This window comes from Pimephales promelas, chromosome 20 (genome assembly GCF_988280905.1).
Source record: "Pimephales promelas chromosome 20, fPimPro1.hap1.1, whole genome shotgun sequence".
Taxonomy (NCBI): Eukaryota; Metazoa; Chordata; class Actinopteri; order Cypriniformes; family Leuciscidae; genus Pimephales; species Pimephales promelas.
This window is the reverse complement of record NC_142788.1, coordinates 19,506,085-19,521,407: the sequence shown is the minus strand read 5'-3', so window position 1 is coordinate 19,521,407 and position 15,323 is coordinate 19,506,085. Positions and strand designations below refer to the sequence as shown.

Here is a 15,323-nt window from a genome sequence, read left to right as displayed (position 1 = left end):
AAACTAAGAAATGAAAGGGGTAAAGGTGAAACAAGTTAAGCTCTATCAACAATGTATATAATGGCATTAAATACCACAGTAAATAATTTTGACTCATCCTTCAGTTAGTAAAAACAAATATATAACCTGACTATTATTCCAGCCTCAAGTTTATCCACACTGACAGCAGAAATATCCGCGACACAATACAATGACCAATCAATAGCATAGACAGTAAAAGAAATGGACAGAGCCATCTCATTGGAACTCCATTGAGACGATTGAAGCCCGTTTTTGGCGATTTTTTAGCACTTCCGTCCCTGACGCGCAGACTCAAACAGAGCTTGACGACTTAGATGTGACGAGAGCAAACCGTCTGTCTTCTACAGGGCCATAACATAAGCTACAAGGTATTGGAGCCTTTTATACATTGTCGTGTTTCTTTAGAAATAAATAAAGGACAAATGGGGTCTTCAAACGGCTCAGATGTAAAGTTATTCGCTGTCAAAGTGACGCCAAAATGAATGGGAGTCAATGGGAATGCTAACGCAAGTCAAGTTCTGCTACAAGATGTCAGCTCCCGCGAGGCTTCAACTTCCGGTCGATGGATTACCCCCTTTGATCAATATAGAGCATAAGTCCCGCCCCTCCGCTTCCGGCTCATGGGACCTTATTTCGGAAAAAAATATGTGTGGTAGTCAATGGCGAGAGACAACTTATCTTTATATTCTGTCTGAACTGATCCCTGAATCACACATATGATGTTTGTCAATTTAAAAGATAATTCTGAAAGTCAAAAACATCACCGTTTGTCATAAAACAGAATCTTGTAACTTTTAGTTTTATGTGAGAATCGCTCAATGAACTACATCTCCCGGAAATCGAAACAACGAGCAAGATCCGCTGCTTGTGTGTGTGCAGTCTGGTACAAAAAACTCAGGCATGACGGCGTAACATTATGATTATAACGTAAGACTATAGAAACAATGACAGACAGCCTCAGTAAAGTTACCTTCATTCATTGAGAGAAAATGTGCGCCTTTGGGGGTTGTAGTCTTTGTAATTACGTCTTTCACATCAAACGGCGACTTTCTTTACTTTAAAATGTATCTTTTAAATTGACAAACATCATATGTGCAATTCAGGGCACAATTCAAACGAGATCAAAATATTTGTTGTCTCTCGCCATTGACTACCATACAATATTTTTCCGAAATAAGGTCCCATGGTGGTCGACCGGAAGGGGAGGGACATAGACTCTCTATACATTGCTAAACTACTGTTTGTAGAGCAGAATTCCCCACCAATGAGATTTAACGAGGGGTGGGACTAACCAATACAAAATATCAAATCAGGGTACATCACAGTAATTTACACTAATGCTCATGCCATCTTTTTTAAAACAGATAAATTCTTAAATACAAAATGTGAGTTTAAACGTTGTTGTACAAGGCAGATAAACTCCAGGTTATACAAAGTAATTCCTGTGGGAGGATTTTTCACTACGTAAATAGTACCTTGCAGGGGTTCCCACCTTTACATGGTAATAAGATAAGTTGAAAAATTGGATATAACTTTATCCAGACAAGGTTAATAAGCACTTTTATCTCAGCAGACCTTCGAAACTGTGTATTTTAATGTCAGTCTTGTTGTAATGCCTTGGCCCATGGATTTACATTTTAAGTTCATTTTTGTGCACATTGAGGGATGGTTTGAAATTCTTTTCTGTGATATGACAGAGAGATGGTTTTGAACCCGGAAAATGTTGTTTAGAACCAAAACGATAACCAAAACTAACATCTCCGCCGAGAGCCACCCGTCCCATATGCCAATGTGTAGGCTGCCAATTTGCAGCAAATGTACAGGTGATGACACCATATGTGAGTGCAGGGAACTGCCAAGACATGGACTCTTGATGAGCCAAAAGTTTCTCAGCCATTCCAGACCCTGAACACCCTACGTCATGTACCAAGATGTGCCACTGATTGCCTCATCTGCTGCCAGCTATGGCAATATTAGGTTTCATAGCACCGTTTGTCATCAAGAAGAGTTGATGAGGGGTGAGCATCAAAGAGATCAGCGGGAGAAATATAGAGAGAAAGACAGGCTTTCGGCTAATCCACATCCAGTCACACGTGAAATGAGCTTGTGATCTAACCCCTCCACCTCAGGGCTGCCGAGCAGTCTGCAGCCCGGGCCTGTTTTACCCCACAAGTCGGAGAAGAAATTATTAAATAGCGCTGCTGTTGCCAGTTCCGCCCTAGGCTGGTGAAGATCCAACCTTACTTCCTCCCAGATCCCTGAATACACACAGAATAGTTGCTGGATTCTTCTCATACAGGCAGGTGACGCCAAAAAACAGAGCAAGACAGAGAGGTGCTCTGCTTAATGACTACAGGGATCGATCGTAATCTCTAAACATCAGTTTGTTGTGTGTTGTGCCATAACCAGGCCCAAGTTTAATCTGCCAAATGTGAGCCGAAAGCATAATCAAATAACTATTCAGTCAACCTCAATGGCTGTTGAACAAGAACTGATTGGATGCTGACAACTAGAGGTTGACCGATATGTTTTTTTTAATGAATATAATAATGATAAAAAATGAACTCAAATCATGTACACATTTGTTATCATTAGCCAATAAACTCAAATTGCAATGCAAATAAGTGCATAGATTTATAAACTTTGATAACATTTTAATTTTTATCAAATATAATACAATTCAAATTTTAGTAAATCAGTACAAAAATACTGCCTCATCAAAATGGCCAAATATAAATTAGCTTGGCTGATTTATTGGTCCATAACTAGTGTTACATGCCAGAATTGAAATAGACTGATTTTTTTTTTTTTAGCTATAGCTATTTGGAGAATTGGTTAACATTACCAAATATCCTTGGTGACATTAGCAGAAAAGGAGGGACATTTCAGAGGTAGAGTAATTTCAAATTTTGATTAAAAATAATAATGGATTTTTTCCCTCTAAAATAACATGCACTACTGAATTATTCAAAATAACAACGAGGAATGTGCATTACAAGTAAATAGGGTTGAAAATGATTTTATGTTGAAGACAAGGATTGAACGATTTTCGAATTTCGAATGAGTTGACAGAGAATCCTTATGAACCTGGTTACAGCTATGAGAAACAATGTAACATATAGTCGTGTTAGATCAAGCTGCAGCAGTTGACAATGAAACCGAATCTCTTATGTGGCATTAACAGGTCTGACAGAGTGGCTGCATGGGCTGCTGTTGGGAATGTCTGGCCCTGATCCAAGAATGGGCAGCTGGCAGTGTCCACCATGAGCCATGGCCATCTCGGAGCAGCTCTCTGCGGAGGAACGCCTTCTGACGTGAGCTGGCACATACAGCCGACATGAAGTCTTAACCTTGGCCTTCTACCAGGTTCCTGTGCCCATGAATGTACAGAGCAACCGATCAACGATTTAAGAGAGAAAGGGAGAAATGCCTTACTCTTTGCACAGCTTGCTCTACCCAAAGCAGGCCTCCCGACACATGAGCAGCCGGATTGCAGGTGCTTCGCTCAGACTGTGCAGTTAACTCCCAATAATCCACACAGGGGTGATGCAAATCAAACAGCTCAAATGTCGCCCAGTTCCAGGGGATTCAAAGACGCCAGCCTGAAGCCAAGCAGCACGGCTCTATCTGCAGGGGAGCATCTGTCAGGCAGCTTTCCTGTCCCATTGAACATCCACCATCCACATCAACCCCCCACACACCCACAGACTTAGTGACCCCCTTCCAACCTATGGGCCAGGCAGTTTTCCCAAGCAACCCGGAAAAACTTGATTTCCTAAATCAGAATTGTTCTCTTTATTTCCAGTTAAAACATCTAGACATCCCTAAAACAAGATTTTTAAGCAATATTGTGTAATATGTATTTTTTCAGAAAAAAAATTTGGAATTCATTTGATTGTTTTTTTTACTTAAAAAAATGCAATAAAAACATTCTGACTAAATTTAGTAATACAATACAAAAAAACATTAAAAACACAAAAATGCATTCCCTGAAAACATCTTTCTATGTATTTTCTGTTAAGTATTTGTCTTGGTTTATGGATATTTATTTATTCGACTGGAAAATAGACCATGACAATGATTAAAGAAATTTTTTTTTTTCTCAGTAAAAGGAATCGTGAGGTCTTTAACCGACTTTGTGAGCCATTGACCTTCTTAATTTATCATTCGTGCTTTCTTTGACATCAATAATGCAAAAAATAGACAATAATATTGAGTACAAGAGGCTAATCTCACCTTTGCACTGGCCTAAATGCTGCACTGTGATCTCCTTATCTTGTCGGCACGCAATGGTCCTCAGCTGGCACCGGTCTGCATAGGTGACTCCATCAGAACCACATACCTGTCCACAAACATGTCCGTGCCCATTATTAGGGAAGAAATCTTCATTTGAGTAGTTGTAGAGTTTAAGGTGGATCCGTGACCTATGCTACCTCACCTTGGTCTTATTCTTTTCGTCACAATCTGGCGATGGGCACTCACAGTGAGCCTGTCCGTTCACCTCCACACATGATGACCCAAAGTGGCACACAAGCTCATCACAGGACTTGGGTGCCTGAGGTCCTGTGAAATAGTTTGGCCTCTGGTTAACACATAACCTGTATTCAATACTAAAATAAAAAGGGAACTTTTGAACTTGTAAGGGTACAGAAACCAAACTGGGTTCTTTAAGCAGTCCAGCATCCAAAACATAATAAATGCTGGACATTTCAGTGTGGGCTTCTTGTTAATCCACTTCTGATCCAACCCCTATGACCTCCACCACAGAAATTCATCAGAGAGTACGACTTGCATCAGCAGCAGAGCTGGGACCTTTCCCTGCCACAGAAGTCTACTCTTTACTCTGACATCAGAGCGCTGGGCTGCACTGCCTGGCCTGCAGCATTGACTGGATTCCTCTTCTGCACTTTCATGTGGTAGCTTTTATCTGGCAGGAACGCTGCATGAGCACTGCTATGTTGGGATTGTTGAGTTCATTAAGCTCTTCACTTCCTGTCAATAGCTGAGGGTGACTCCAAATTACTCACCAAGCCGACACTGGGGGTCACATCAGGATAGCATTTCACTGTCACCCCCGTTGCGCATTTGAAGATTCAACTTTGAACCAATTTAAACTTTTCAACGATTTGGGGATGGGATTTTAGCATATGGTCGAATGTAGGACAAATGAAAACATATAGTTTTAGAGTATATATTTTGTATTAATTGGAAATTATTTTTTTTTACTTTTATTGTATGTGATAGTTTAGCCTCAGCTGTAGATACTAAAATAATTATTAAAATATTATAATATATATACATCTTATTATTAGATCTACAAATAAGGTATTAAAATAAAATTATTTAATGTTATGACCATTAACCAATAAATGTTCTAAATATTATAATTCTATAAAATAATATTGTGTCAAATATATTTTGAAATGGATATTTATATTCAGATTCGATAAATATTATGGTTTTGATAAATATTCCATTAGCTACATATTGTTTCTCATTGTAAATGTGAAAAAAATTGAGAAATTGACCATAATCATCCAAAATTGACTTATGTATAATATATATATATATTAAACGAATATATATATATATATATATATAATAAAGCACCAATTTAGTATGATGATCAATTTGGAAAAGAAATTTTGTTAATACCTTAGATGGTACCTCATCTGATGCATACTGGCGGATTCGAACCCACGTCCCATTGAGAACTTTCCACAATGCCATGGTTCCAACATGACACTGAAAGCCTTTTTTGTGAGAGCACTTTTAGGCAATTAATTAACCAGCTCTGTCATTTTTGTTATTTCTACTTGTACCCAACATTGTGAAAAACAGACCTTATTATAATTCCTAAAATCAACCTAGCTGCATCCGAAGTGAAATCGTGGAGAGATTATCTGAGGTTTGTGCTAATTAAAATCCCGGCGTTACCTTTGTCACAGCCGTTGGCTCCCATCTTGCTGCCGTCGGGGCACACGTTGCATTTCATGCCCTTAACTCCGGGCTTACATGAGCACAGCCCTGACATCTGCTCACAGTCGTCACGAACCGAACCTACTCCATCACAGTTACACGCTGAGAGAGAGAGAGAGAGAGAGAGAGAGAGGGGGCTGTCAGCCTTATCTGCTTGAACAGTTTTGATTAGATTCCTTGTCTCTTTCTCTTCAATTTCACTCTGACAAAAACATCCACACATCCACCAAATGCATGAAGACAATCTGAAGCTGCTTCAATCTGTGACCCCACAGCTACAGCAAAGCACTCGCTCTGTGTCAATGACCACAGTCTGGTGGAGTTCAAAGCAGGGTCAAGAAACCCTGGGGTGAGAGCGAACGTGGCTACAGAATGTGCTAATGCTCTGAGGACCCCTGGGACAGAGCACAAACTGTTTCAGTCATTCTTGGTTTTGTAGCGTTGTACAAACACATATATGTGCGTCAAAGCGGCATTATTGGTCTGTAGGCAGAACTTATAGGTCAAGCCACGCTGCACTCTCACAAGGTTCCCATTACCAGCGGTGGCTCAGAGGCTTAACTCGAAATGCTTGTTTTGACAGAAATCACATTTGAGGCCGGAAGGATACTGCACGTTAAACGAGTAGGTTGCCACTTCGGATTTTGGATTAGAAAGGAACATTTAGGACATTTAACAGAAAATGCCCTGAAAGCAAATCTCCAGGAACGGGAGAAGAGAGGGACGCTTACGTGTGCAGCCGCTCATGTTCTCTGTGACGATGCCTCGGAAGTTCCAGAATCCGGGCTCGCAGCGGTCGCACTTGAGTCCCCCGACGCCGGGTTTACAGGAGCACTGGCCGGTGGAGGGGTCACAGGTGCCTCCGTATGAGCCGTAATGGTTACACTGACACACACCTAAAGAAGAAGAAGTGCTTTTTAGAGGTACACAATTGTCAAACAGACCAGATGTGACAAAAGAAATGGCATGCAACACAATCGCAAATAATCCACAGTTGTTTAATACACAGTCGAAGAGAGATTTTGGACTAATGAGATTAGACTGTGGGCGGGGACTATTAGTCTGTTATTGGCCATGATATGAAAGTAATTGGTTGGAATTGAGCAGAACAACTAATATTGGTGCATTCCAAGCCCTCCCAACTCTTAAAAGTCTGTCCACTCACTTTTTGGATAAAGAAACAATTGTTTTTTAATCTTTATTATTAAGAATTTTATCCTTATAATTTACAATAATTTAATTTTAATTGGCCATACTGTGAAGAAAAAAAATTGCTAGAAAGCCATTTAAAATATCAGGATCAACTGGTTGCATTGGCAGTGGATGAAGGGAACAAACACTTAATTTCTAAAATAGCTATAGGGCACACTCTTTCGCTTCAGCAACTGTTGGACAAACGTTACATCATATAATTGATATTCATGAGCCTATAACATGCCCTCTCCCAACTTTATATCACTCCTACGCTGCAACGTTTGATGCTTTTTGCGTCTTTCTACAAACACTGGGCATGTAGGACATCCTTTTAATGTCACTATTAATTAATTAACGGGAATATGAGTTGGAATATATTCATGTAAATATTAAAAATAACATTGATATGCATCAACAAACACTACTGCTCAAAAGTTTGTGATCAGTAGAATTGTTTAATGCTTTTGAAAGAAGTTAGGTATATTAAGTATAATATACTAGTATATTATGCAAGTATATTACTAGTATATTATGCTAATCTTTATATTTATATATATTTATAATATTTAGCTATTTATTTGATGAAAAATAAAAACAGTAATATTGTGAAATATTATTACAATTTAAATTAACTGTTTTATATTGTAATATATTTTAAAAGTCACATATTAATATGCAGATTTGCTTCTAAAGAAAATTTCTTATTATTATTGAAAACTGTTGAGTAGCTTCAAATTTTTGTGGAAACATTTTTTTTTCAGGATTTTTGATAAATATTTAAAAAATAGATTTATTTGAAATCGAAATCTTTTGAAATATTAAAAAAAATGTCTTTACTCCAAAAAAAAATGTACCAGTTTAATGTATTCAAACTGAATAAACATTAATTTCCATTAATTTTCCCAATTTGTTTGGCCTATTATGACTAACTCAGCTGGATGGCACTGAACTAGATAGTTAGTTAATGGTTGATGACAGTTATACATACTAGGACACCCAGCCAGTCCAACACCCAGGGCAGCGGTCTTGTTGTCTTCACAACATCCGTAAACAGTTTCGCTACAGTGCTGGGAGGAATTGAGCTCTGGAGGAACTGATATGATATCTAGAGAGAAGATACAGTGCAAACAGGGGCGGGTGGGGGAGAGAGAGAGAGAGACATATTGAGATCCACAGCGTTCTTAAGACAAATTAAACTAAACAATCCAAGCTGAAATGCAATTTAGTACAACACAATAAGAATCGCTTAAGGAGCAGGGGTGGAAGAGCCTGCAACTGGCTGCCAGATAACAATTCTATTTACAATTCCTGACACCAATTCAAAATCAGGAAAAAATGATGCTATTACCAGCCGTGAAAACAAACAATAGACCTCTCGTCGAATGTCTGGTGGGTGACATTTGACACATTCTCAGGGGCCTGTTGTCTCCATTTGTTCTCGTCTCAGATAGTGCCGTTTACACCTAAGCCGTACTGTGTCAAACAAAGATTTATGGACTCAAATGCACAGGAGTGCAAATCAGGACAAGCTGATGTCAGTCCACTTTCGCTTTAACCTAATTACACTATTCTATTGTTCACTGCTCACATACATGGGAAGTTTGTTGGGATGTTTAACTATAACGCTGTGCCAGAGGCAGATGGAAGGTGCCTATTTGTCTTATCTGTGTTGTCATTTTTTCTCAGAGTCTCTCCACTTTTGTTCTTTTCAAGCGTTTCTTCTAGGCCATTGAGCTGAATGGCTGTGAGGTGGCAGGTTTGTGGTTTCAAGTACAGGACTGGGCTGTTGTAAATCAGGAAGCCGTTGGCGTGAGCACACATATCCTGGGGCATAATAGTGATGTGTCATTTTGTGGCTTCAGAGATGGGTTTTGTCCACACCTCATTAAACTTCTCCTCCAGTCCATTATGACAAAGGTGCATTTAATTTGATCCTTTCTTCTCGTCTCACTGCGATTCTTCACCATCCTCCCTCTACACTGGTTTGTTCTACAACCCAATCCTTCCTGAAACAAGGTTCTTAAAAAAAAAGACAGTTCCGCTAAGCTTATTTTTTTATTAAAATCAACAAACTGAGAGAACCAATATTTTACCACACTAAACCGAAATAGTTTCTCCACACTAAACTGAAATCACATATATTATACATTATACATTTATAATATATTTTTACACAATCAAATATATTACAAATATTCTCCATTTTAATATAATGTAGCGTACATTATATTAAAATGGAGAATATTTATAATATATTTGCATGCTTTTGATGGTGATTTAATTAGTTTAGATTAGATAAATCCTTGTCTCAGAACTTAAAACTATTAGAGTGTTAAAACACGATTCATTTCCGTGAATATTAAATGGCCTAAATGATTCAATGGTTTGTATATATGGTGGTTCCTCAGAAAACAAATAAAGCAGATTAATATTCAAATATATATCGAACAAAGCAAAAAGTATAATTTAAATTTTACATTTAAATTTGTGTAGTTTTATTGCCCAGCTCAACTCAGTCTTTTATTTCCTCTGAGCGTCACTATTAGCCAAGCATCCCCTGATCTTCACTGCAAGGAGACTCAGAGCAAGGTTGTCTAGAGGTCACTGAAACCTAATTTCCAATTAGCAAAAAGCAGCAAGGTGCTCTGGAGACCCTTCAGCTCTCAAAGGCACAGGTCAGAAAATAGGGGAGGAGAGACTGCAGCATGCATATCAAATACAACGCCCGATGAGATTTCCATTGATCTGAGTTCAGCCAATGGGAAGCAGATGCCAAAAGCTCCTCACACCGGATGAAAGTTCTCCAAAAGGATTTATTTTCCACGGCCACTGAAGGAGCATGACTGATCTGGCTAGAGGGCCTGTGAGGCTCTGAAGCAGAAAACCCTAGTTTTCTCAAGTTTGAGAAAACCATAGATAAAGGATGAGGGTGCAGCGAGTCAGAGAGAGCGCGGAGAGAAAAGCACGTGCATGTGTGCGCGCAAGTGGAGTCAAGCTCTGCTTGAAGCCTGAGGGAACCTCACACTGCTCTGATCACAGAGCCACACTCTTCCTCTCTCAGTGCTAGATGCTCAGGTCTGGACTACACAAGCCCCCTAAGCTAAAAAAAAAAAATGCTGCATTCTTCTGCAGTCACTCTATAACAACCATCCTGTCAGAATTCCTGGAGTGTTATTCTTCAGATCCTGAGGAAAACAAAATAATAGAGAAAAAGAAAGGTGGGCTCTCACCTGGACAGGGGCCTTGACTCTGGAGCAACAGGTCCATTTGCTTCTCGCACCTGGATTTCTTCAGCTCACAATCGCTGCTGTACGTGTTCCCATCTGAGCCACACACCTGAAAATGTTCACGGAGAGGTTAACGTGGCACGATTTAGCACACGTTTTAACTAGTCAAATGCTTGGGCAATGTATGGGTGGCATTCTCTTCGATTGCTTGTCAATTGTGAAGGGACATACGGGGATGTGTGGCACAGTTTGACAGGTGTAGTCACATATGCAGCGCTCGTCCTCCGTGTCTTCGTCCCACCATCCGCCATATCGCTTACAACGATCCTGCTCGCAGGTCTCAGATCCTGAGCCTGAGCCTCCTGATCCGCAGTCTGTTGGAACACACACACACATAGGCTATGGTAACACTGTCAAGTTTTTTGGGATTGAAAACTGCAGGTACGAGTCTCGAAATGTCCTGTTCAAACTTAAACTTACTAGAATACTGTCTGTATTCTCTTACAAGTATCCATGTCGACAGGGACCAAAGTAATATCAAAGACGTCGAGATCCGTAAAACTGAAAAGTCTTATCACTTTTGATATGACAAGTCCAAATCTCCATTAACCATCAACAGCTTTTATACCTGGGTGGGGAGCGGATCATTTGAGTCGTGCGTAAAACACAAAATTGACGGGAACAGCTCCGGTGTAGAACAGTGATGTGATCTAAACCCTTCAGATGACACACAGCTCATTTCTCTGTCAAAGTAAGTTACCGAAACCACAAATTAAATCCCGCTACACAAGGTAGACAGGCTGTATGACAAAACTAGTTTTCCAGTCCGGTTCAATTCATAAAGTGTGGAGTCCTGAAAATTTAGTGTGAGTTTGATTTTAAAATTAGTTTGTCACTCCTGTAAATACCTTTATTCATTATTTATCAGACCTGCTAATGATTAATGACTTTTTAAAAATAAACAAGTCGTTTTTTTGTTGTTGTTTTTTTAAATTAACTATTGACGTTACATGATGGCAAAGGTAATCTAAAAGTAAATTATATGGTACCGATATATTGTGCTTCCTCATAAACATCCATATACAGCTGTTTTCCTCATAAGAACCACGAGGGAGTTCCCCGAAATGTAGCTTTGTCCATACAAAGAGAAATAACTCACACACCTCAATTTTACACTGTATAAAAAGAACTAATAAAAGCACTAACACTGATTTCAGAGAGATAAACAAGCAATATCACACCATACCTGGGGTACCCATAATAGTGGGTAAGTACTTTAGAAGTCACATAGAAAAAGACAAATAAGACACGCAGACACTGGGGACCTCATGCAAACACATATTTGCATATCAGTATGCTGCACATTGTCTTCTAATAAAATAAAATAAAATATTCTCAGGTACTCAAGCATCTTGTTTTAACTTTGACTGCCAAGAATTAATGGACAGTGCATGGCAAAGTATTTAGACATTCAGCTCATCTGAGCAGCAATATTGAGATTTTCTTCACGTTGAAGTGAAGATTGAAGCAAAGGCACTGCTGGAAGTACAAGATAATGACCAGCTATGGAATTACCCTGCAACTAACAAAATAAATTAAATGAGACACCAGTGTGCCACCAGCAAAGTGTCCCTCACATTTCGATTAGAAGTGAAATAACTGACAATCTGTTATCTAGCACAGGAAATCAATGTGAACGGGTGTTTCACGGTCATCATGCGTGGCGTCAGTGATCACACTGCATTATACTGGGCGCAATTAGCCTCTGTGCGAGTTCAGGGTCAGTTTCTCTGTATGAAACCCCAACGGATAAATCTCGAGTCTCTCCAGGATCCAAACTTTGGGAATTATTGTGAGGAAATCGTCAGGGTTTTTCTTCAGATGAGTCGCCTCATTAAACACACTCTTATCTAGCCTATTTAATTAGAATTAAAGTTCATTACTCAACAAAGCTGATGATATAAAGCACCCCTCTTTTTTTTCAGAGCAGCTCTAAAAGAGTGTCAGTTCCCGACGGCGTGTTTGACAACAGCAAAGCCTAAAAAATATTTATAAAAATATATATGATGTATATAATATATTTGTATTTAACAAGTGTCTGGTACAATAATGTGATGTCTTTGATTTGGCTTCATTTGGAGGCTTTTCTCTGCAATCACTCTTATATACAATTAAGTCGGCATATCATTTGCATAAGGCAAACATTCCACATGTACATCGATTTAATTAATGAGGAAAAAGCAGATGCTTATGGATGCTCTTTCACACGTCTCCACTGCGAGTTAAACATGCTCTTTTCTTCACATGCAAAGCTGGGTGCGCCCTGATGGGAAAATCGATTGTGTATAGGTGGAAATGTCACTTAGCATAAAACATCTCCTTAAACGGATTATGGAGCTGGTCACAGTAAAGGCTAGGGGTTGGCCAGCACTGATACGTCTTATAAAAAATTCACACTGACAGCCTTGCAAGGTCGATACTCGTGGAGGCCATTCAATTCATTAGCCTCTCTGAAACAATGAAAGCGCGCAAGCCTGAAACCCTGGCCACAGTGAAACAGAGAGCAAACGCACTCATTGTGTAGACATCAGGTTTCTTCTTCAGAGCATTAGCGATCCAACACTCTGACGAAGAGATTCGGTATTTTACTTAATGTGAGCCGAGTTTAATTTATGCCATCCTGTTAAGTTCAGCCAAGACTTTTTTTTTTTTTTTGTTAATCACCAATTGTCTATTATTATGGCGCAGCAAACTGTGCAAACCGTAACAAGTTGCCTGAAGCAGAGGGGAAGCACAAAGTCTGTTTTACATTACACATACTTATACCAAATACACTTAATAATGTTATTAATAATACCAATATTAATACTATATTATTACCATTTATTCTATTTGAATATATTTTAAAATGTTATTTAACCCTGTGATGACAAAGCTGAATTTTCAGCATCATTACTCTACACTCTACACAAAAAATGCACACCTACCATTTTAAAGAATCTGTTAAGCCCAGTTTGGTTCTTCAGTGGTTCTCTGACATCTCTTATGGTTCTACATAGCACCATTTGACAAAGATAAGGCACTTAAAGTGGTTCCCCTATGATTATAAGCCAATGATGAACCACTTTAAGTGCTATTTAGCACCATTTTTGTTTAGAGTGTAGTCTTCAGTGTCACATGATCCTTCAGAAATGATTCTAATATAATGATTTGGTGCTTAACTCGTTCCAGCCAGGGTTTTTGAAAGAAGTTGCCAGCGGCAGCATTTTTGATCATTTTCTCAAAGGTTTCATGCCCCGCCAGAATATTTGGTTGTATGAATATCTGAAGATGCAATATATGTTTATGTATGTGTCTCAAACAGCTGAGAAAATCGAAGATTTATTTGTCAAAGACTACGTCTGGATCAGATTCAGAAGGGTTATCAAAACATAGATGGAGTAGATCGAGTCCATCAACAGCACCAAAAGCTTCATAGTCCTATAGTTTGTCATGGGTCGACATTTCATTCAGTAATGTTAGGCGGTTTTGATTTATATGCTGGTTAATGTTGATGATCGTGTTATGTTATGTATGCATCTGCTTACACATGCTATCGCTTGTTTGATCAGAGGATTCAGTACTCTTTCAGAAGATATGTTATAGCGCCTCCAATTGTATAACATTGAAAACACGGAAAGACAGAAAATTTGAGAAGCTGCAGAGCAAATGGGAGGAGCTTACATGCTCAAGAGGAGATTCGCAAGGGCTCATGTGAGAAGGAGCAAATGTAATTTGGGCCTAATGGGTGGAGCAAGAATATCCAACTACACCCTAACTCTACTCCAACCCTACCCACAACTCTATCCCATCCCCCATAGGAGCTCCAGAGGGGAGGAGCTGGTCGCCTAGCGTTGTCTCATAAATTACACAAAATTCAGTTAATGGCGAGGAAAGAGTAAATATTTTTGGTGGAATGGATAGAAAGTTCAAAAGTTAAAAAAAAAATCAATTTAATGCATCCTTGCTGATGTCTTTTTTCTTTTTAAGAAAATAAATTAAACAGTAGTTTGCATCATAGTTATGTTGCTTCATTATTGGTAATAAAAGACTTTTCATAAATGGGTTTAAAGCAAATTTTCAAAGTGTTTTTAAGTCAAGAACAGTAAAAAGTGTATGCAGTGTATGCATTTCTGATACACGGCATTATGCTTCTTACACACACAGTGTGAATACTATAAACAGAAATTTGAGCATGTAAATAAATGTGCTGCTTAGTGTGCAGTATGAAACAGACCTGATAGCAAGAAGGATTCCAGTCGTTTACAGTAGCACAAAGCCCATTACCCATTCAATGCACGCTCTCATATGCTTAAATGAAGGTTCCTAAACTCTGACTCTGATAAGCCTGACTGCAGAGCAGCAGCGGCAATCATTTCCATATACGAGGCTCTCTGGGCCACCTAAGCCCAATTTTGCAAGCTAAGCATTAGATGAAAGCATTTAGATTCCCGGTTCTGTTGTGCGTTAGAAGCAGGGGAAAATGCAACGTAAAAAGGTGAATAAATAAAACTAGCGGAGTGAGTGGATGCTAGTGAGGGAGGAGGTGCTAATTAGTTTCAGTCCTTTGATGTCACCGCCACCCACGCCGCATGCAAACCTTTCAATTAGCGAACAACAAGATGTACACATCAACTGTCCTCAAAGCTCTTTCCCGTCTCTTTAACTCAATCATGTACTTATGGGGTCCATTTAGCCATGCGTTTTCCATTAAGACGGAGAGCTGAAGGAATAAAGAGCGAGCTAGAGTGAAAGCAAAGTGGGTAAACAGACACAGAATAACTCTAGTAGAAAAAAAAAAAGCAGATGGTACCATCGAGAGGTGAAAGGTTCTCTCTGGCCGATGAGGAGATGGATGATGGG

General features: G+C 39.1%; 1 protein-coding gene across 14 annotated transcripts in view; it reads right to left on the bottom strand.

Moving 5' to 3' along the window:
• agrn (agrin) overlaps positions 1 to 15,323 on the bottom strand; it is a 238,248-nt gene that overhangs the window by 38,555 nt on the left and 184,370 nt on the right. For all 14 annotated transcript variants that reach the window (XM_089124604.1, XM_089124603.1, XM_089124607.1 and 11 more), the window contains 7 exons: positions 10,653 to 10,795; positions 10,425 to 10,530; positions 8,183 to 8,299; positions 6,732 to 6,896; positions 5,959 to 6,102; positions 4,460 to 4,584; positions 4,258 to 4,363 (listed from right to left, as the gene is read on the bottom strand). In XM_089124604.1, the coding sequence (XP_088980730.1) occupies positions 4,258 to 4,363; positions 4,460 to 4,584; positions 5,959 to 6,102; positions 6,732 to 6,896; positions 8,183 to 8,299; positions 10,425 to 10,530; positions 10,653 to 10,795 (906 nt within the window). The remainder of the gene's footprint in view (positions 1 to 4,257; positions 4,364 to 4,459; positions 4,585 to 5,958; positions 6,103 to 6,731; positions 6,897 to 8,182; positions 8,300 to 10,424; positions 10,531 to 10,652; positions 10,796 to 15,323) is intronic.